The sequence below is a fragment of the Podarcis filfolensis genome (assembly GCF_964270895.1).
Source record: "Podarcis filfolensis genome assembly, chromosome: 7".
NCBI classification, from domain to species: domain Eukaryota; kingdom Metazoa; phylum Chordata; class Lepidosauria; order Squamata; family Lacertidae; genus Podarcis; species Podarcis filfolensis.
Genome location: NC_139603.1, coordinates 84,672,018 through 84,693,475, shown reverse-complemented (window position 1 = coordinate 84,693,475; position 21,458 = coordinate 84,672,018). Strand labels below are relative to the sequence as shown.

Below are 21,458 nucleotides of genomic sequence, written 5' to 3'. Positions count from 1 at the left end.
AGCTTTGCCAGGCTAGAAGCAGTAGAGTTCTGACATCGATTGTATCTCAGTTATTGTGACCGCCTTCAATTTTTCCTTTATATTTATAGTTTATTTCTTTTGTGTGTGAGATGCACCCTTTCAGGCAGATACTCGGGCAATGCTCTGGCTGTGCCTTACCATAAAGTTTGATGGAAGTGGCATCATTGAGAAGAGAAGAGGGTTCTTATGGAAAGATGGCTTTGCTTTCCTGGTGCAGCTTCTGTGATTGGCGTCTCTTCCTTTTGCATAGAAGCTAAACAGGCTAATGTTGCTGAACCAAAACAGGCTAATGAGCATCACTGTCCAGCAGCCCATCTTCACTCATCTCTCCACCTTTGGACTGGAAATGAGGCAGAGTGGTTGCTTAACCACAATGAACCTGCAAGCTGCTAACTCTCATTGAGAGAGACAGAGGAAGTAGCTCTGCTACCCAGGAGCTGAGGCACATATTGGAGACCAACAAGTGTTTTTCTTTTTCTCCATCTGAAAGGGTTTCCCTCTGCTTTGCTTCAGGCCTCTCAACATGATTGAAAGACCTGAAAATAGGCCCTTCTGCTCATAAATCTGTTGATAAATGGATGACAGTTTAGGAGCTTCTTGCGAAGTAGACCTTAGTCCACAAAAGCTTATGTCATAATACATGTGTTAGATTTTAAGGTGCCCCAGAACTCTTTGTTGTTTAAGTAGCCAAGGCATTTTCCATTGCAAGAAAGCTGAGCAAACATCCATATATGCTTACTTGTTAGCATATTTTTTCCTAATCCTTTGTGAAGATGCAAAAATGGTGCATGAAATCACTCAAATAGCATAATTCCTGACTTCAAAACGAGAACTCCTAAGCATCTTGCATTGAAGTAACTTCAGGCAGTGAGTATGGAAAACTGCCTCTAATAGCTGTACTTTAACACTGTCAAATTACCTATGGACGTTCTGATGCATTTCCAGTAATTCGGTTTCTATTCCAAACACCAGCAGGTCATTCTAGTGCTCTGACACCTGCTGGCCTTCAAGGCAAGATGTCCCAGAGACATCTCTAGCCCTCAAAGCCCCAATATGATATTTTGAATGATGTAAGCAATGCTAGATTTTCAGTGGCAAACATGGTAATCTTAACCCCATGCGTTTGCCTGACATGCAAAGTTTTTGGGCTGGCTTACTTCTGGGTTGCACAGGTTCTCCCTTTTGGCACTGGTTGCTCCTGGCACTTTTAAATTATAGCCATGCCTTCTGGCAGCAGTTTTAATGAAATACCAGATCTTGGCAACACCCATAGCTGGGCTGCAGGCTGCCAGTTTGAACAGGGAGCTGAGATGGAAGTGGGAAACATGCATATAGTGAAATACCCTTCCTTCTTTAGTCTCAGCTGTGTTTTTCTAGTGGCACCTGGTAACCAAGGCAGATTCGCTGCCAAAATATGTTGGCTGAAATCATTACTTGGGCACAGTTTCCATTTTGCATTTCCCTTCTTTTGAAATTCAAACTCAGTGGTGATTTTAAGTGAGAGAAGAGCAGTGGACACTCTGGACTCAGTCAAGAGATGGGGAGAAGAAAGCCAAGCTACAAAGTTTGATGGTCTCCCTGTGAATGGTGCTGCGGAGCCCCAGATGTTTGCCCAAAGGCCTAGCACTAATGGAGCTGTTTTTTTATGTAGGAGTTTCATTAAAAACACATCAACTTCAGCATTTGTTTTTGTTTCTTGGATTCTGCAATTATTTCACTTTCTTTTTCTTCCATGTAAAAGAAAGCACTTCAAAGGAATTCAGTTTTGCTATTCAATCGGTTTTGTACAGGTTGCCCTGCATAACAGCAGGACATCATCAGTTTTGGGATATAGAACAAAAGAGTGAAATCTGTACTTTGCCACACTTTACAAAATATTATGTCACCAGCAAAAAATAAAATAAAAATATTTTCAATACTACAAGTTTGTCTCAAGCAATGTCAGCTTTCTGAAACTGCTGATTTTAACTCAGCATTTTGTTAATCTGAAAATGTTTGTAGGGTGTTTTTCTTCGTTTTTGAACGTATTGCCTAATGATTATTTTCTAGACATGATATTAATGATTGCACAAGTTGCCTAGTTGTGGTGATGTAAGATTAGCCATGCTGCGTATCATTTGATTGTGATTAAGCAAAAAAACAAATTGTGTGACTGTGTGAAATCAGATATAAGGTTAGCTAAGCTACAACAGATATATCCATAAATTTCAAGGTAGAGTTAATCGTCTGTGAATGCAGGCTTATTCTTCCTTTGTTCTCTGGTGAAACAGTGCTACATTATTGTGAGCTAATGTCCCACTTTACCACAGGTGCTTAAAGCCATGGAAGTACAGTAAAGTGCAGGAATGACACCAGTAGTTCCAAATTTGGTGCATAATGAAACAATTGCATGTCCCTGTTCATTTACCAAATGGAATCCATTCATAGCAAATCCCATTACCTAAAATATGGTTGTATGAATTTGTTTTTAAATTGCATTTATAGGTGGTCTCCCCCTCCCCTTTAAGCCAGATGTTATGATGTACCATAGCTGGCTGTAATCTTTGAGATCATCCTGTTATATTTCCTAAAGCCCCTGTTGCATTTACATCAGGGTAGCCAGAGCAGTATTGTTAGTGGAAGCACAAAGTGATCCTTGGTGCTCAGCAATGGAAAGGTGATAGAAATCAACTGTATATTTTAGTATAGGGGGGAAAAGCAGATTTAAATTTTTTACTTTGTTTTTTTTTAGACGCTGGAAGCCATCTTGAACTTCAAATACTCAGGAGGTCCAGGACATGTCGATGGCTATTACAGGAACTTGTCTCTGGGACTTCATGTAGATGTGGAGCCGTCTGTCTTCTTTACACGTGTTAGTACTCTGCCCGCAACAAGGTGTGTTGTTTCTAAAAAGCTTACTTTTGTGTGGGAAGGGGGAAGGATTTCTCTATATAACATCAGTATAGTAGTAGTAGCAGCAGCAGCAGCAGCAATATTGGGACAGCAATCTTATTCCTGCAATATACCAAAGTAGATTACTATTAATTGAGAAATAGTTTCCTCTTGCATTTTCTCAAGGGTCCCATGTATCTGTACACAGCTAAAGGCTAATCAGCAAAAACGAAACATTTTGTTTCCTTTTTGAACCAGTGTGCTTATAATTTCATAGAAGTGACCCAGTGCATCGGAATGAAGTTGCCCAAATGACCTAAAAGTTGGCCTTCCTACATGTTAATTTCCAGTTTCATTAAAACCATGTTAAAGTTTAAAGAATACTTCGGGGCTTGCACAATTATCTATTTCTCCTCTTTTATTCATGTTACAATTAATCTTTGCTTTAAACAAGCTTTTTGTTCTTTTGCTCTCTCTATTATATCAGTATATTATTATTATTATTATTATTATTATTATTATTATTTCCTCTTAAAGTACTTAATAGTTTTGTCACATAGTATTGTTTCTATCATAACGCAAGCCACATAATATAACTGAGAATGGAGTTCAGTGAAAGTTAATGCTTTCATTGAGCCGACTTCAGCATTGTATTTTTGCATAGTAGGTAGTGTTCAGTAGAAATACCAGCATATATAAATTCACCTAGGGTTGTACCCAGCACTGCATCAGTGAAGCATTCACTAGCGTAGTAGGACTTCCATTCCCATTCCCCACTGTGCACCCAGAAAAACATGCTTCCCAACCCTCCGGAGCTGATTTTTTATGTATGCTACAACAGCAGCAAGAATACTTATTGCAAATTATTGGAAGACACAAGATCTACCCACTTTGGAAGAATGGCAGATGAAGGTGATGGACTATATGGGATTGGCAGAAATGACTGGCAGAATCCGAGACCAGGGAGAAGAGTCGGTGGAAGAAGATTGGAAGAAATTTAAAGACTATCTACAGAAATATTGTGAAATTAATGAATGTTAGAAGGATGTTGGATAGAAATTAAGTGGTTTCCAGCTGTAATGCTTTAAGAGAATATGAAAAAAGGGTTATAAATAGGTAAAAACATAATTAAAATGATGTTGGATTGGAAATAAGTGGTATTAGCAACAAAGTTAATAAGAATATGCAAAAATGAATTGATAATGGATGAAAATACAGAGTTATAAAATGTTAAGATATAGAGTTAAGATGAAAGAAGATAAGGATTTGCTGATTTGAATATTTAAATGGGAATACAAGAAGGGGAGGTGTGAGGAGGTCAAAGAAACAAGCAAATGAGTTTTAAGTTATGAAAAATGGAATTGTTTTTAATTTTTCTTATTTTTTCTGTGTTTTTATATGTTGTATTTTTATTTTTATTTTTATTTTTTATTTTATTATGTGTTCTTGCATATTTGTTTTTGTAAAACTTCAATAAATATTTCTTAAAAAAAAAAAAAGATTTTGAGGATGTAGCAGTTGGAATGGAGAGAAGAGAAAGAAGAAGCTCTGTAACATGCACAGAAGTTTGTTGCACCAGCAGAGCTTCAGCAATGGAGATGACCCTTCGTTTATAAGCTAAACTGTGATTCCATTCAGCAGCACACCTAGGCTCACAGTGTGTCGGAGATACAACCTTTTTGAAAATGAACAGCAACACAGTGAAAGTATGAAACAAAGCTCTCACTCTGTTTATTAGAAGAACTGCACGTTGCTGCTTTGGATTTTGGCATTAGCCATATAAAACCATGCTGTGTTTTGTTAGAGGTCAAGAAACCTCCTAAGTACTTTGTTGAGTTAGGTCCAGAAATAATATGGATGAATAAATCTTTAGGTGGAGATATTGCCAGAATTGTCCATGGAGTTTTCTTGGCAGGGATACTGGAGTTGCTTGCCGGTTCCTGCTCCAGGTGGATCACGTTTAGTCAAAACTCTCCACTATGACCTTTCAGTCTTGGGTGGCCCTGCACAGCATAGCTCAGAGCTTCTCTGAGTTATTCAAGCCCCTTCACGAAGAGTCGGACAGGACTAAACGATTAAACAACAACAACATTGCCAGAATTATTTTATGTTCCTTCATTTTTTTTACAAAATGTGTTGTCACTGTACAAGTATTGATGTGAATGTGCATTTAAATACTCTTTTTTATAGTGCTCATCATTTGTGGTTTTGGTGACATACAGCGCTCCTACACTTCTACAAATTACCCACTACTAATACAAATTGCATCTCATTCCTACACTTCATTGACACATTTGGACTCTCTGTCCACACATCTGTGAACTGTTGTTATTTAAAAAAACAGCTTGTTTCTCTGTTTATGATCCACACTGTCTGCTGATTGTAAGACTTGAGCACTGCAAATTATGAAACAAAGTTTTATTTGTTTTAAACTAGTGCGGTTAATTTTGCTTGAAATCACATATTTGTATAAGTTATGAGCTACTCATGAATTTTTGCCTAGTTTTTAAAAAGTTGTTTACAGTATTTGCACCCTGGTTTTCCATATCTGTTTTCAAAGCAATTTACAAATAGTACAAAAGTGGCTTTTTAAAAAGATATTAATTGCAGATTGGAGAGATTAAGTAATCATATCATCAGTTTCGGAGTGGCTCTGCTAGAAAGTACTCATCCATCTTTTTCTTTGGAATCCATCTCTTAACTTGGGTGCATATGGTTGGATGGCCATCTGTCATGGATACTTTAGCTGAGATTCTTGATTTGCAGGGGGTTGGACTAGATGACCCTTGGGTCCCTTCCAACTGTAAGATTCTATGATTGCCTTTCTGTCATGTTCTCACATTGCAGTTGTCAGTAGTCCACTTTAATGAAACCTGACCATTATTTCCCTATGTTCCCCCCCTTTCCTGTCGGTCATAATACAAATCAGCGGACAGTTTCAAAAATTGTGTATTCCTAGGTAATCTAACTGTGTTCAAGCCCTAGTTCTGCAATGCGATCCTGGTGATTGGACATAACCACCACACTTCAGGCTCTCTGTTTCGTATCTGCTTACCCTTCTTGAGTCTTGGTCTTCACCAGAGCCTGGAGACTCCTGTTCCACAGCACAGCGGCAAGGCCACAATACGGATACCTCGTTCATTGCTGGGAACATCAACCTTGCCATGTGGAAATCCCTTGCAGACGACCGCAGTGCCTGTAGAAAGACAGTTATTCGTCCAGCCACTCTTAACCCATCTCCCTAGTCCAGTTCCCAGGAATGCTCGACTCTCCTGTCTGCCTGTATTTCATTTCTAGCAAAAACTACACAGCCACTCTCTAGTTCTCACATGGAGATTTCCCTAAAAAAACACCATTGACCTTTTCATAGAAACAGCTAGCATTCTGTAACAGAATCATTCCTTTCAGCAGTTACAGTGTTTACGACCACCCCATGACAGCATAGCAGGCTTAGACTCTTCCACCTGTGAAGAGTGGTGGAAGAACCTATCAGCAGAAGACAGCCGCTTCTCAGTTTATTTTTTTTGTCATGCAGCATGGATATAATATACCTTCTATTGGTTTCATGCATTATGAAATAGAACATTTCTGCCTGTTGGGAGAAATTTGGCGTAATTCAGCTTCTTCTCCTAATGCCAAAAATTTAACAAATCTGCCTGTTTCCAAACTGGAGCAGTCTGTCATTTGGTTCAGTTAAATTTTATGAGTTTCTATTTTAGCGTTGCTAATGAATAAAGCAATAGTAGTTGCCTGTCTCATCTCCTCTACTCAATTGAATTTAGTTTTCTCTCCCTCTCTCCCCGTGATGAATGCTTTATATATTCATTTGCTGATGAAATGTTTTTCAATGCTTGAAGATTTTATCAAGTTATGATAGCACTGTAATAGATCTTAATTCTTTAAAAAATGGTGCTTTCTCAAAATGACTTGAGTAAACCTAGAATGTGTCAGATATGCACATCTAGTGAAGAAGTATGGTTAAGGCAAATGGAGAATTAAAAAGTTTAAGGGCATTGTGTGACTCATTATCCAAGCACAGTTACGTATAACCCTGACACCAAATGCATGAGATCATACATCCATGCTGTAGCCCTAATGATCTGGATTTAGGGCCATCAGCTAGTTACAAACACTGTTATTGTTTAGTCGTTCAGTCGTATTCGACTCTTCATGACCCCATGGACCAGAGCACACCAGGCACTCCTTTCTTCCACTGCCTCCCGCAGTTTGGCCAAACTCATGCTGGTAGCTTCGAGAACACTGTCCAACCATCTCGTCCTCTGTCGTCCCCTTCTCCTTGTGCCCTCATTCTTTCCCAACATCAGGGTCTTTCCCAGGGAGTCTTCTCTTCTCATGAGGTGGCCAAAGTATTGGAGCCTCAGCTTCAGGATCTGTCCTTCCAGTGAGCACTCAGGGCTGATTTCCTTCAGAATGGATAGGCTTGATCTTCTTGCAGTCCATGGGACTCTCAAGAGTCTCATCCAGCACCATAATTCACTAGCAGATTAAAATCCATTCTTAAATTGTACATTCTTCCCTCTGATACTCTCACTGTTAGTACAATAGGGTGATTTTTAACAAAATAAGAATTGCCTTAATGGATCCTGACAATCCAGCCCTTTATCTCACCCTAACAGATATCACTGGAGTAGAGATTCAGCCTGTTTTGTATGAGGTTGTACGCCCTTTGAGAAACGTGGTTTGCAGTTTGGCAGTGCTTCTAGATAGCATCATGGATCATCATGGTGTGGCAGTGACCAGCAATGCTTTTGCTCAATTTAGGCTAGTATACCGGCTGCACCCAGTCCTGATCCTGGCTACAGTGCCTTAGTTTCATCAATGTTGGATTACTGTAATGTGCTCTGCAATGTGACTGCCTTTGGTTTGTGCATACTCCTCCTCCTCCAGCATAGCTGAGAGGATGAGTTCAGACACCTTAACTATGGGTTTCCATGCCTTTAATTGTGGATTCCCATGTTGCCCACACCAGAAATGGCAGTTCGTGTTAACTATGGTTAGTTTAAACAAGCCAGCTAGAGAAATCAGTTTGAGCTGTTTTAAACTAACCATAGGTAACTTGAATCACAGTTTGAGTTTACAGATGACACAAGAAGACACAGTTAACTAAAACTGAAAGCAAACATCTCCATGCTCATCTCAGCTGTGTGGGAGGAGGAAGAGAGCACCTGATACCAGAAGGAAGCCGACATCTCATTAAACCATAGTTTACTGTGATACTTGAATTTGAACAGTGACTGGGACACGATAGCTAAAATGTTAAATAGTCACTTCTCTGAGAAGTGCTGAGATTTGCTGCAATGGAAAAAAAACACTGACTTGATCACAGACTGTTCCTTTCCTTTAATAACAACGATTAATGTTTTTCTGTTATCGTAACTCTGTGATGATTGTTAAAACCTCAACATTGTTTGTTTAAATCTCTTCAAACAGTACCCGCCAGTGCCATCTCCTCCTTGATGTGTTCAACTCAACAGAACATGAGCTCACAGTTAGTGCAAAGAACAATGAAGATCTAGTTTTGCATGCTGGGGAATGCCAGCGGTAAGTTCAGAGACAAAACACAGCTTCTTAGTTTCATCCCCTTCTTTCTTTCAAGTCCTCCTGTATGCTACATCTCTGTCTCACCTTGAATGCAAGAAGCTCAGAGGCTCAGCAGTGCATGTGATTAATAAGTAGTCCCCTGTAAATATAATTGACTAGTTTGTGACATCTTAACTTGAAAGTTTTCTTAGCACAATTTACACATAGATGACATGTGTGGGGAAACAGAAAGAAATAGACATTTTGTTCATGACTTTTTTCAGTGTTCACAACAACTATATTTTGGATAAACTTTTTTTTTAACCTTATTCGTCAAAAAGAGGCTGTTGCTGTTTTTTAAATAATGTGTATGCAGTACAAAAGCTCTAAATCACTGTCCTAAATCATAATTTTGTTTTATCAACTGTACAGTAGAACTTTATTCAATTACTTTGATCAATATTTTGAAAGGGGGGGAGTATAGGAGCCCTTGGGTACCTATACAAAAAAAGCATAGTGGTCAGATAATGAATTTGCATATGCATATAGCAGAATATGAGAATACTTGATGGTACAAGTTTCACTGGCCATTTTGTACTCAGAGGCACAAAGTGATAATTGAACTCCTGCCATTATTGAGTTTGGGCATTCTAAATCAAATGCTTGCTTAGAAGTCTCAGATATCAGAAACAAAAAAAGATGTTCAATTTAGTTTTCAGTGTGGTCCTGACTACTCTCTTTTTCTAGTAGCAATAAAGTCATGGATTTTCTTTCAGATTATGGCTGGATTTCTGAACTGAAGATTTCACACTTTGTAATCTCAATAGCGTCAGTTTTGCCGAGCAAATTCTACTCAAAAAGAATGTTTAGTTCTGTACTTTGGAGTAGCTTTGATATGGTTTGGCAGGTATTTTAAAAAGTTATGAATTTAGTCACTACCACCTTGGCAGTGCCTTGGTTTGTATTTACAGATGTGAAAATATTAAAATAGTTATTTATGATAAAATAATATGTGGTCATCAATAGCGGTACATGTAGACCTACTTTTGGTAATTTATTATGCTTTGTTCTTGATCATCATACCATTAAAATCAAGTTTCATGAGAGTAATTTGTAATTCAAAGTGGAAGGTGTCACCTAAGCATTTAAATTCTACACACAGAATGTCTGGCATTGAATAGTCCTGAACTAACTCATTAGTGTGGAGATTTATCAAAGTGATGATCTCAGTAGATCGGTGTTATCATTTTTCTTTTGTGGTGCACCTCAAGTGTTTCATGAATGTGTGGTAAACAGATTTCAGAGAGTACCTGGAAAAGACATTATACTTGATACTCATTAAAAAAAGGCTGTATCGTCTGACTTCCCATTATATACTCAGATGCTGTAACATGATCCACACAAAATAAATGTATTTCCAAGTATAAAGAAACCATATGAAAAACGAGTTTCCTAAAGCTGATGGCTTGCTTCCCTTTTACCTGAATTGCTTTCACTTCTGTAAAATGGTTTTTTTGTATAAAAACCTCCTCTATTCTGAGAAAATTTGTGGTGATGTAAAAGATGAGATCAAGTAGGAGCACATTTTTCTGAAAAATGGTATAAAGTGAGAAGGATAGTATTTAGGAGAGGATGGGACTTTATGTATGTACCGTGAGCAGCATCAATAACCTTTTTCATAGTTCTGAGAAGGACATTATTCTTTGCGTATTTTTCAGTGGTGGGAGAGCATCAGGCATATCAAATGGCACTTTTGTGTGATTTAACAGCCTGTCAGTTTTTCCCCCCTTTACTGAAGTGTAGCACTTACCTCTTTTTAAAAAGGCATTTTAAGATGCCATAGAAAATTTCCAGTTAATGGGATGCGCTGGGATCTTAACACTGAAGTAGAGTGGATTACACAATTCAAATGAGGTGACTCATTTGTTTGTGGTGGTGGGGGGTATTGAGTATCTTTTCCCTATTCAGCAGCTCCCTATTTGTCTGCCTATTTGGGTAGCTTAGAAAGTTTTCAAAAGATTTTTGGAGGGGATGGGGAAGAGGTTGCCGAAGAGGGAAAAACCTAACTGAAATGCCCATCACTGGGTTACCCATGAAATCTTGGGTATAGAAACTGACCAGTTTTTATGAACTTGGGTTCACCTGGCCAAATTAACATGGTTGCTGTTGGGACATTTTTACCTTTTTGTTAATATCTTCAAAGTGTCAGTGTGAAATATTCCTTTGGGGTGCTCAGATCATTTCTGTAGTTTGCAAGACAATGCGAGTGCCCTTCTTGAAGATGTTTGTGGGTTCCATATGACTCTTCCAGTTATTGGGATATTCTTAGGAGGCCTCCACTTAGGGTTCTGCACCTGCAGAAAGTGTGTTCTGAAGTTGCATTGAGTGAAGACTTCTCTAGAATTGCAGCAATTAACTGGTTTCCTAATGGTAATATTTTCCTGAGCACCATGTGCGGTGAATAAACATTAGGTAGCTTTCATACCCTGCTTATGAGCTTTAGGAGTTACCTGGCTGGCCGATGCTGAACTAGATAGGTCTTGTTGGGCGAAGTAAAGCAATGAAGAACTATAGTAACTTCAGCCCTACTTGCTGTCCTCATATAACTGATCTCTTCAGGGTCAGGACATCCTGCAATCCCGCCAGTTTTGCAAGGCTTTGTTACCTTTATTCAATAAGTTGCTTATAGCTATTATTTAACTTCTGAATTGCCCAAGGCGATTTACAGACATACCTTTAAAAACAGCTGAAATAATTTTAAAAACAGTACAAGAATAGTTTTATAAGTAAAAGTACAGGTGCAAAAATAAACATCATAGGGTTAAAAATAAAATGAACCCTTAAGGCAGAGACCCTTCCATCTTACTGGAAAAGCTTGTTGAAACAAAAATGTTGTTGGTTGTTTCCGGAAGGTATAGATAACAGGCGCTTCTATGTGTTGGAAGTGACATTTGTACTGGTTGTTATTCACACTTCTCAGACAAACAAATTAAGATTATATCGTTGAGTAAAACAAGTAGAGAAATATCAATCTTTACCTTATTGGGGTTTATACCTTCCCAGTGTCCACAATATACATCATAAACGAGACAATGAAAATTTCATGTTTGTAGACCATTTTTGTGATGATGTTCCCCAGGTGAGGATTAAATATGGGACTTTAATTCCTGTATAATTCATTTTATATGAGTAGGATTGTTAATGTCTGAAGATATGGCTCATTTCACCTATATTTTTAGCGTGACTACTAAAAGAAGAATGATTGATGTGTGCTCGTATCAGTAACACTTCATTTAATGTCCCGAGGATTTCTTGAAATAGGTACTTTAACATCTGACCTTCTGTTTGTAAACATGAGTCTCCTTCAGAAGACCCCTCCACCTATAATGCAGATCATATGCCACTTTAGGCAAAAAATACTCTGGTTGTATTCTGCAAAATAAAAGAGACTTAAAACCACCATATTGGCAGACCTGTTTTTGTGTAGGAGATTCTTCAGTTTATCACTTTCTTATTTTAACCTTGAAGTCAAGTTTTGAATCATATATTACATTCCGGCCTGCTTCTTTACAGGTCTTATTTTGTCTCTTGGTATGAAGTAGAATCCCGAGTCTCGTGTAATTTTTTCTTTGCACCCATCATGAGTTTGGTTTGACTTTTCGTTCTTACCTGCCTATCTTCAAAAAGCAGGTTTTGATTACGGCAACGAGGTCTGCTTTTGGAACGAAAGCCTAATGAACATATAAAACTGTCTTACATAGTCAGGCATTTGATTCAGTACTGTTTTCTCCAACTGGTGGCAAGCAGGGGTCTTGGGGGAAGCTCTGTAGCTCAGTAGCAGAACGCTGGAGAGCCGCTGCTAGTGTATAGACCAGGCTTCCTCAACCTTGGCCCTCCAGATGTTTTTGGCCTACAACTCGTATGATCCCTAGCTAGCAAATCCAGTGGTTAGGGATGAGGGATGATGGGAATTGTAGTCTCGAAACATCTGGAGGGCCGAGGTTGAGGAAGCCTGGTGTAGACAATACTGAACCAAATGGCCCAGTGCTCTGACTCGGTATGTGACAGCTTCCTATATTTCAGCTTGCTAAGATTCTTTTTAATTGCAGATAATGAGAACTGAACCTGGAATCGACTATATGAAAGGCATGTATGGTGGCACTTTGTCTATTCTTTCCTTCTTTATTAGATCTATATCCTCCCTTTTTTCCTCCAAGGTTCTCAAGGTACACAGTAGTCACCACCCCCAATTTTTGTTCACAACAACTTTGAGAAGTTGGGTAAAATGAGAGATAGTGACTGGCCCAAGGCCACTTCCCAAGACTAAAAGTCCCAATGGTGTTGATTATCCTTGTTAAGCGATATGAACTGTGGACTTAATTATCCATCGTAACAATTCTCTTAAGCCTGAACTTGCATAGTAGGGCTATTATTATTATTATTATTATTATTATTATTATTATTATTATACAGTGTCTAGGACAATTGCTTTGGTAGGAAGCAGCCGTATACCAAGTCCCAAACATTAATCTGTGTTATCATTTTTCTGCACTATTTTTTTGGCTACAAACTAGTCTTAAGTAAGAACATTCTGCTGGATCAGGCCAGTGGCCCATCTAGTCCAGCATTCTGTTCTCACAGTGGCCAACCAGATGCTTGTTTGACCATTTTTGTTGCCTAGTACATGTATCTAGTACAATTAGCTTCATCTGCTTTGGCAGTCCTCCCATGAACAATCATGGACAAGAGTCTCTCAGCTGAGCCTTTACCTAATTTACTTTAGCATGCAGATGTGTGTTAAGGTCTTAAAAGCTTTGGTACATTATTTCTTAAACACGGTGACGGGAGTAGTGAGTGCTAAATGGAAACTTAGGATACTTCCTGAAGAATTTCTGTGACTCTTTTTCAGCTTTTCTGACCATAGTGACTGTATTTTTTTTATTGCTGTGAGTCCTATGAGACCAAATAGATGTTTGTTGTATTAAGCCAGCACATACTACAATACCCCAATGAAGAAGCCATCTAGATCTTTTGTAGAGCCGATATAAGAGTTACTGGGGCGCCGGTGGGGTGTGAGGTGGGAGAATTGCGAAAAGAAACTATTAGCCATAAAAATTGAAACTCCAAGCACACGCTCCGTCTTGAGCTTACTTGCTTTTAGCACAAAGAATGTAATTTTAGGGCACACAAGAGAAAGTCTGTCTCATCTCTGATGAATATTAAGTGCTCTGATAGGCTCATATTTTGAATATTTTAATAGTACTGTGACAGGAAGAGAGGTCTTTGTCTAATAGCTGTAATTGTACTCTCTGATATACCTGTCTTGTGTTGCTAGAAATGGAGCTTATCTAAGGCTAATATCTGGTAATCCAGAATACCTTTGTGTGACTTATTAATGCCCCATCTCCATTTATAAATAGCATTGCATTCTTTTATTTCTCTTTTTTCCTGAAGCACTAACGATCTTTTTCGCATGTCAGTATTTGCTCAGGTTTTCTCATTAAGTTTTATAATGGAAACTTCTTCTTAAATAGATTCTTAGGAGGAACCTAACAAAAATCACTTAGTGGTGTATTTAATCTACCGGTACTCATCTTTTGAAATCTTTCAGGTGTGCATGTGGAAGAGTATGTTTTAAAGTACCGTATTTTTCGCCCTATAGGACGCACTTTTTCCCCTCCAAAAATGAAGGGGAAATCTGTGTGCGTCCTATGGGGCGAATGCAGGCTTTCACTGAAGCCTGGAGAGTGAGAGAGGAGAACCCCAGCGCCAGCCCCACAAGGTCGGGGGACAGAGGGAGGCGGAACGCCGCCATCCCGCTGTCTCTCGAAGTGGTTTGGAGGCTGACGGCGGGGAGACCCCGCCGCCAGCCCCACAAGCTCCGGGGACAGTGGGGAGGCGCAGCGCGTCTCCCCGCTGTCCCCGGACCTGATCTTAAGGCGGGCGGGGGGGGAGAAGAGCGCTTCTCCCCGCTGCCTGCCTCGCAAGCTCCGGGGACAGTGGGGCGGCGCAGCGCGTCTCCCCGCTGTCCCCAGACCTGATCTCAAGGCGGGTGGCGGGGAGAAGAGCGCTTCTCCCTGCTGCCTGCCCCGCAAGCTCTGGGGACAGCTGGGAGGCGCAGCTCGTCTCCCCGCTGTCCCCGGACCTGATCTCAAGGAGGGTGGCGGGGAGAAGAGCGCTTCTCCCCGCTGCCTGCCCCGCAAGCTCCGGGGACAGCTGGGAGGCGCAGCGCGTCTCCCCGCTGTCCCCGGACCTGATCTCAAGGCGGGCGGCGGGGAGAAGAGCGCTTCTCCCCGCTGCCTGCCCCGCAAGCTCCGGGGACAGCGGGGAGGCGCAGCGCATCTCCCCGCTGTCCCCGGACCTGATCTGAAGGAGGGCGGCGGGGAGGAGCGCTTCTCCCCGCTGCCTGCCCCGCAAGCTCCGGGGACAGCTGGGAGGCGCAGCGCGTCTTCCCGCTGTCCCCGGACCTGGTCTGAAGGCGGGCTGCGGGGAGAAGAGCGCTTCTCCCCGCTGCCGGCACCACAAGCGCCTGGGGGGGAAATAAATTTTTTTCCCTTTATTTCCCCCAAAAAAACTTGATGCGTCCTATGGGCCGGTGCGTCCTATGGGGCGAAAAATACGGTACTCATTAAGCAGAGGAAAAATAAATGCAAAGTGTCGTGGTAATTTGCAGTTCAGTGTACATTTTATAGGACTCCCTTCCAGTTGAGGTCCAACAAACTCCTTCCCTGTGGAAATTCCAGTACATGCTAAATACTTTTAAAATTATTATTTCAGCAGGCATTTTATATGAGTTCTGAATTTATAGGTTGTTTCCCCCCTTTTTTCTTTTTCTACTGAGTTAATTGTATATCACTTTGAGTCTGTCGTAATGAAGCGGTATGTAAATAGTTGAATGAAATGAAATCCATTTCAGTACTACCCATAATGAAAGTACTTTCATTAAAATTACATTAAATTTTATTTATACAGTAAGTGTATTGTTTTTTAGCAAGTAGTATCTTCCTCTTAATGGGGCATGTAATAATTTAGCTCAAATACTGTGGAGAACATTTATTGTATTAGCCTCCACACCAATTGCTTTTTGCAAAGTACAGTATACCCTGTTTCATATTCATTTATTGAAAGAGATATGAACAGAGGGACTTGGATAGCAATTGCCACGATGCTATAGAATAGTCTTTCCTCGGAGATGGAGTTCGATTTCCTTGGCTGTTTAATTTTGGCAGGTGTATGGTCTTTCTAGTTAGTGCTTGTTAAAAATTGGTGGGTATTTCTGTTTTTAGCTAGTGCTGTTTGTGTGTGCTTTTCTTGAACAGAGTTGCTTTGTGTTACAGGTGTGTAAGTTTTGTATCTTTTCTAAGACATGCTGACCATGTGGGAAGCTGCCGGTCTGGTGGTGGGATATTATATATGTGTGTGCACATACCACAGACTTACCATTTCTAGGTATTTGCAAATGTGTCTCATTAATGACAACAAAGACGTTTTGTGGAAATTGCCTTGGCTATTGAAAAGAAAGGGAGGAAGTCTTAATATCAGCAGAATAGGGACTCTCCTAGTAGTCCCCATGAGAATTCATTGTATAAGAACTTGCAAAAGGGCCTTTCTTTGTGGTGACAACCTGAATCCAGAATGTCCTTCTCTTTGAAACATGATTCATAGAATCATGGAATCATAGAAATGTAGAGTTGGAAGGGACACCAAGGGGTTTTTTTTACATTTAGATTTCAGCAGAATATATTTTTCTTTGGCCAGGTTTTTATAAATTAATTTGTTATAATACTTGTTCTAAAACTTAACAGCTGCAGGTAGTTTTTGTGCTTTCGCTTTGATATTTTACTGCTGTTTTTGTTATCTCGTGTTTTATTTATGGGATGTACTTCATTGTTCTGTTCTTTGTTTTACATCACACTGGGCTTCTTTGGGAAGAAGGATGATTCAGAAAAGAAATGAATAAACAAATAAATGGGATTGTGCAGGAACATTGGATAACTTTTTAATGAACCAACTGATTGGTACAGGAATGGGTTTTCATGTGACCCCTCCAAATGTTGTTGAACTCCAACTCCCAGCAGCCCCAGACATTATGCTCAATGGTCAAAAATGTTAGGTGCTGATATGGAGGGCCACAAAATTCCAGCCCCTGGTATAAGATAACATTTATTTGCTTTTAAATATCAAGCAATACTCTTGCTTTCCCCTCCAAATGAGACAGTTAAAGATTTATGAAACTGAAGCAACTATTCGTGGCAGACTGTCTGACTTGCCTGTATCGTTTATCACAATAAAAATAATGTTTGGATAGGTAGCAAAACCTACCATTAGCTGTACCTTGCTGCTCTGTTTTGTTTGTAGTCTTTAAATGGTTTTGAAAATGCTCTTTTCTTTGGCAATTTAAGATTGTGTTGGCTTTTGGAAATCTAGGAGGATTTGTAGAATCTATCACTGAACATCATCAGAGAGTGTAAGAATATGGTGCTGGCTTGTTTCCTTGAGAAATACCTATAATTCTGCACTACAGTGGGCACAGCTTGCGAGGTCATCTGTATTCTTACTGAATGACTTGTTCTCCTTCTGCATAACTAGAGTTTTTCTTTCTCATTTATCTGCAGATTGAAATATATGTCAGCCAGCAGTGTGAATGACAGTACTATATTAATTTATCATTTGCAACAGTAGGCTCAACTTTTCAATATATAGCACCAGTATGCCTATGCAGCTCATCAAAGGTATTAGTTGATGTTGAAGCAGAGGGATGATCGAATTATGGAAAATCGTGTCTGATTTGTGCACCTTTCAGGGTTTACTCCTTCCCATAAAATAATTATCTCCCCTAAGCTAAATGATCTTGATTTTGAGTAGGATGCATTTCAACTAGAAAATAAGGCAGAATTCACTAGAGGCAAGGGGGAAATAGCTGACTTGTCAATCATAGCTCTGACATCACTCATTGGCTAAAAACATTGAAAGATGTTGTTGTTGTTTAGTCGTTTAGTCGTGTCCGACTCTTCGTGACCCCATGGACCAGAGCACGCCAGGCACTCCTGTCTTCCACTGCCTCCCGCAGTTTGGTCAAACTCATGCTGGTAGCTTCGACAACATGTCCAACCATCTCATCCTCTGTCGTCCCCTTCTCCTTGTGCCCTCCATCTTTCCCAACATCAGGGTCTTTTCCGGGGGGGCCTTCTCTTCTCATGAGGTGACCCAAGTCTTGGAGCCTCAGCTTCAGGATCTGTCCTTCCAGTGAGCACTCAGGGCTGATTTCCTTCAGAATGGATAGGTTTGATCTTCTTGCAGTCCATGGGACTCTCAAGAGTCTCCTCCAGCACCATAATTCAAAAGCATCAATTCTTCGGTTATCAGCCTTCTTTATGGTCCAGCTCTCACTTCCGTACATCACTACTGGGAAAACCATAGCTTTAACTAAACGGACCTTTGTTGGCAAGGTGATGTCTCTGCTTTTTAAGATGCTGAAAGATAGAAGCAACCATTTCATAGAAATTGCTTACACTTCATACCTTTCTAGAGATTTATTTTTAGAAAAATTAAATCTGTTTGGGGCCAACAATGGGGGCCTTTGTGAGTGCCGCATAATCGCCCCTCGCTTTAACTTTATAGTTCGGGGTTTTTCAGATTGGAGAATATAATTTGGAGGGTCTGTCTTGCAAAGTGCTCTGGCTATATTCACAAAACATGTTCCGTTTTGCCCAATTTCTTAATGACCTATGTGTTAATTATATGATGTAAAGTATGGTTGAGTTCTGAAAAATATTGCCTACCATCCATCCATACCTTAAAGATTTAACATGGCACTTTTTGCAGTGATCCAGGATCGCTTGGCGTTAGGCAGAGTGTGAAACAACAATGAAGATGTTAAACATTTTTGTACGGCAGTTTTATGCTGCTTTTGGAGTAGAAGGGGCCAGTAACTAATTCTTTACATTGTGTCAGGCTACCAGCAGCATCTTCTGTAACAGATACTGCATTTCTCATTAACGGTGGCTTGAAATTGCCTTCAGTTGCTATAGTAACTATCTCAGCCTTACACACAAGATTTATTCTGAGAAAGGTTATTGCGGGAAATGCTGCTAATTGGGATTAACCCCCCCCCATGTTACTATTTAAAAACCCTAACAAAAGTTCTACATATTAATAGCAGAATGGCAGATTTAATTGCAAATAAAAATGTTTTGTTGCTATCGTTAGATTTTTAGTTGATTTAGTACTAGCTGACCCCACTGTGTTTTACTAGATATAGAACATTTATGGTTCTTGGGCCAGTGGGTTTGAAATAATAATAGTTGGGGTATTCTTTTTGTTTGTTATTATGGTATGTATTTTGGGTTTTTATATTTAAACCACCCTGTGATCTTCGGATGAAGGGCAATATAGAAATTTTATGAATTAACAATAATAGTAGTAGTAGTAGTAATAATAATAATCCTCTGAGCCAACAATAAAGATGGTAAAAACACCTGTTTGAGGACTGTTTTATACAAAATTTTGTCCACTGTCTTGGGGTAATTTTTCCCTAAAAGAAGAAATTTAAGGAGTAATAAACAGTGAAAATAATAAGCAGCCACATGGTAATAGGAGATCACCACAGTATTATTGCTGCCATAAAAATCTGCCTGTCCATTCAACTGCTGTCATTTCAGAATGTCTAAGTTGTGGGATAAATAACAATGATGAAAGATAAAATGATGAAAGATTAAAAAAAGAATATTGAAAGATGTTTCAGTAGCATCTTCAAGACCAACTAAGTATACACACGAAAGCTCATACCTAGAAAGCTTATACTTAGTTGGTCTTTAAGGTGCTACTAGAACATCTTTCAATTTTTTTTTTAAAAAAATCTTTCATCATTGTTATTTATTATGACAGACCAACACGGCTACAATACCTGAATAACTTGTGTGATGTAATCCATTGGTGCAGTCAAATGCAACATTCCTTATTTCCCTAGAGTGGGCACAGGCAGGGGGACATCCAGTCAGTGTAACTTCCTGTTCCACTATTCTGGAGCTCCTCCCCCTGCATGTGATCTGGGAGATGGGCATGGCTCTGGCTGACTCCATAAAAGAGCCAGGTCATGCAGCCATTTTCTCAGCTCGTCTTGATTCTTGCTGTCTTGATACTACTGTTGTTCTATCTCTTGCTGCCATGCTGCTCTCCTGCAGCCATTTTGTTAATTAATTTTTCTGTCTGCTGGTTCTCAGCCAGCAGCACATGCGTTCAATCTCCATATGAGACAAACTCACAGTTTCTTTATGTAACTACCAAGTAAAGCCTGCCTTTCAGGGATCAAATTGTGAACTGAAATGCGAGTAAACTTTACTCAGAAAGACTCTTTTGTCTTTATTCTTTTAAGAGGGATCAAAAGGGGACACAAGGAAATAATCTTAACTAAGCGATTCAAATGAATCTGCATACTAGCTTCCATTGAGGGAAATTTGCTCTGCTACATCACTCATTAGCGTGAGTGAAGGAAGGATAATACTTATTCAGTATATCCTTTCCTGCTATCCTTAACATTCCCACATAAGTATGCTGTACTTTTCTGCTGTTTGCCAAATCCTAGAAAACTGAAGGGGGTTTACAATATCTGACTCTTCCAATCCAAGTTGCTGGTAGTAAAAACAATATGGTAATTTTGGGGATAAATTAATCCTGATTACGGGCTTTGAAATTTCATAGCCTGGCTAATAATGGATTGGTAGGCTCCATCAGTGGTTGCACTTTATCACCGACATTGCCAAATTCCCGTACCCGGAATATTTTAACAGCCAGAGAAGTCCACCACATGTGGAAGAGCCCTTTGAACATAGCGTTCACTCCTGTAAAATTCCTGTCTATTTATTTAAGTATCTCTGATGGTCTTCGGAGGTTAAAAGGTAAAGGGACCCCTGACCATTAGGTCCAGTCGTGGCCGACTCTGGGGTTGCGGCGCTCATCTCGCTTTATTGGCCGAGGGAGCCGGCATACAGCTTCCGGGTCATGTGGCCAGCATGACTAAGCCGCTTCTGGCGAACCAGAGCAGCACACGGAAACGCTGTTTACCTTCCCGCCGGAGCAGTACCTATTTATCTACTTGCACTTTGATGTGCTTTTGAACTGCTAGGTGGGCAGGAGCAGGGACAGAGCAACGGGAGCTCACCCCGTCACAGGGATTCGAACCGCCGACCTTCTTCTTCTTTTTTTTAAAGATATTTATTGAAATTTTACAGACAAAAAAGAATTACAGAATAAGAAAAGAAAAAGAAAAAGAAAAAGAAAAAAGATACAAAAATGCAGAGAAAAATACAAAATACATGAAGAAATAAAAAACAATTAAAAACAGATCAATCTTTTCGTATCTTATATTTCAATTACTTGTTTCCTGACCTCCTCACACCTCACTTTTTTGTATTCCAATTCACATAGTTAATTCAGCAAATCCTTTCCCTCTTTGTTTTTATCTTAATTCTATATCTTAACATATTATAACTTTATATTTTCATCTAATTATCAGTCCATTTTTACATATTCTTTTTAACCTTATTGCTAAATATTTTCATCTTGTCTTATAGCAAACCTTAAAACTTAAAACTCAAATCTTATTTTTACCAACTTCTCATAACCATATCATTAACCTAATTCTTTATACATTCTTACTAGAACCAAGTAGTTCCGTTTCAACATTTTTCTAACATTCATCAATTATTTTAAAACAGTCCTAATGATACAAAAAAAAAAGTAAAACAAATCCAATCTTCATCCAGCGTCCCTTCCTCCTGGTCCCAGATTTTGTCAGTCCTTTTTGTCCCATTAATCTAGCGCATTAACCTGGTATCCTTATATCCGAGGCCCTCAAGTCTCTTCCATGTCCCTTCCGCGACTCTTCTTCATATTTTCCTTTCACTCGTGGGAACTCCATCTTAGTAATGTTTTTGACCCTTTGCAGCAGATCAGCCCCATTTCCATAGTCCAGACTAAACTCCATGTAATATTTAAACACCTGTTTCAGATTCCCTCCAAAATTA

The 21,458-nt window shown here is 39.6% G+C and overlaps 1 protein-coding gene and 1 long non-coding RNA gene across 4 annotated transcripts in view; one reads left to right on the top strand and one right to left on the bottom strand.

The window, feature by feature from the left end:
- Positions 1-21,458, top strand: part of TRAPPC9 (trafficking protein particle complex subunit 9) — a 275,302-nt gene that overhangs the window by 67,499 nt on the left and 186,345 nt on the right. For all 3 annotated transcript variants that reach the window (XR_014549937.1, XM_083621886.1, XM_083621887.1), the window contains exons 18-19: positions 2,753-2,895; positions 8,344-8,454. Coding sequence is in view for 2 of the 3 variants with exons in the window: in XM_083621886.1 (XP_083478012.1) it covers positions 2,753-2,895; positions 8,344-8,454 (254 nt within the window). In the remaining variant the exon portion in view is untranslated. The remainder of the gene's footprint in view (positions 1-2,752; positions 2,896-8,343; positions 8,455-21,458) is intronic.
- LOC310766330 overlaps positions 8,468-21,458 on the bottom strand; it is a 40,526-nt gene continuing 27,535 nt past the window's right edge. Inside the window, exon 3 of the long non-coding RNA XR_014550072.1 lies at positions 8,468-8,593. This is a non-coding gene — a long non-coding RNA (uncharacterized lncRNA). The remainder of the gene's footprint in view (positions 8,594-21,458) is intronic.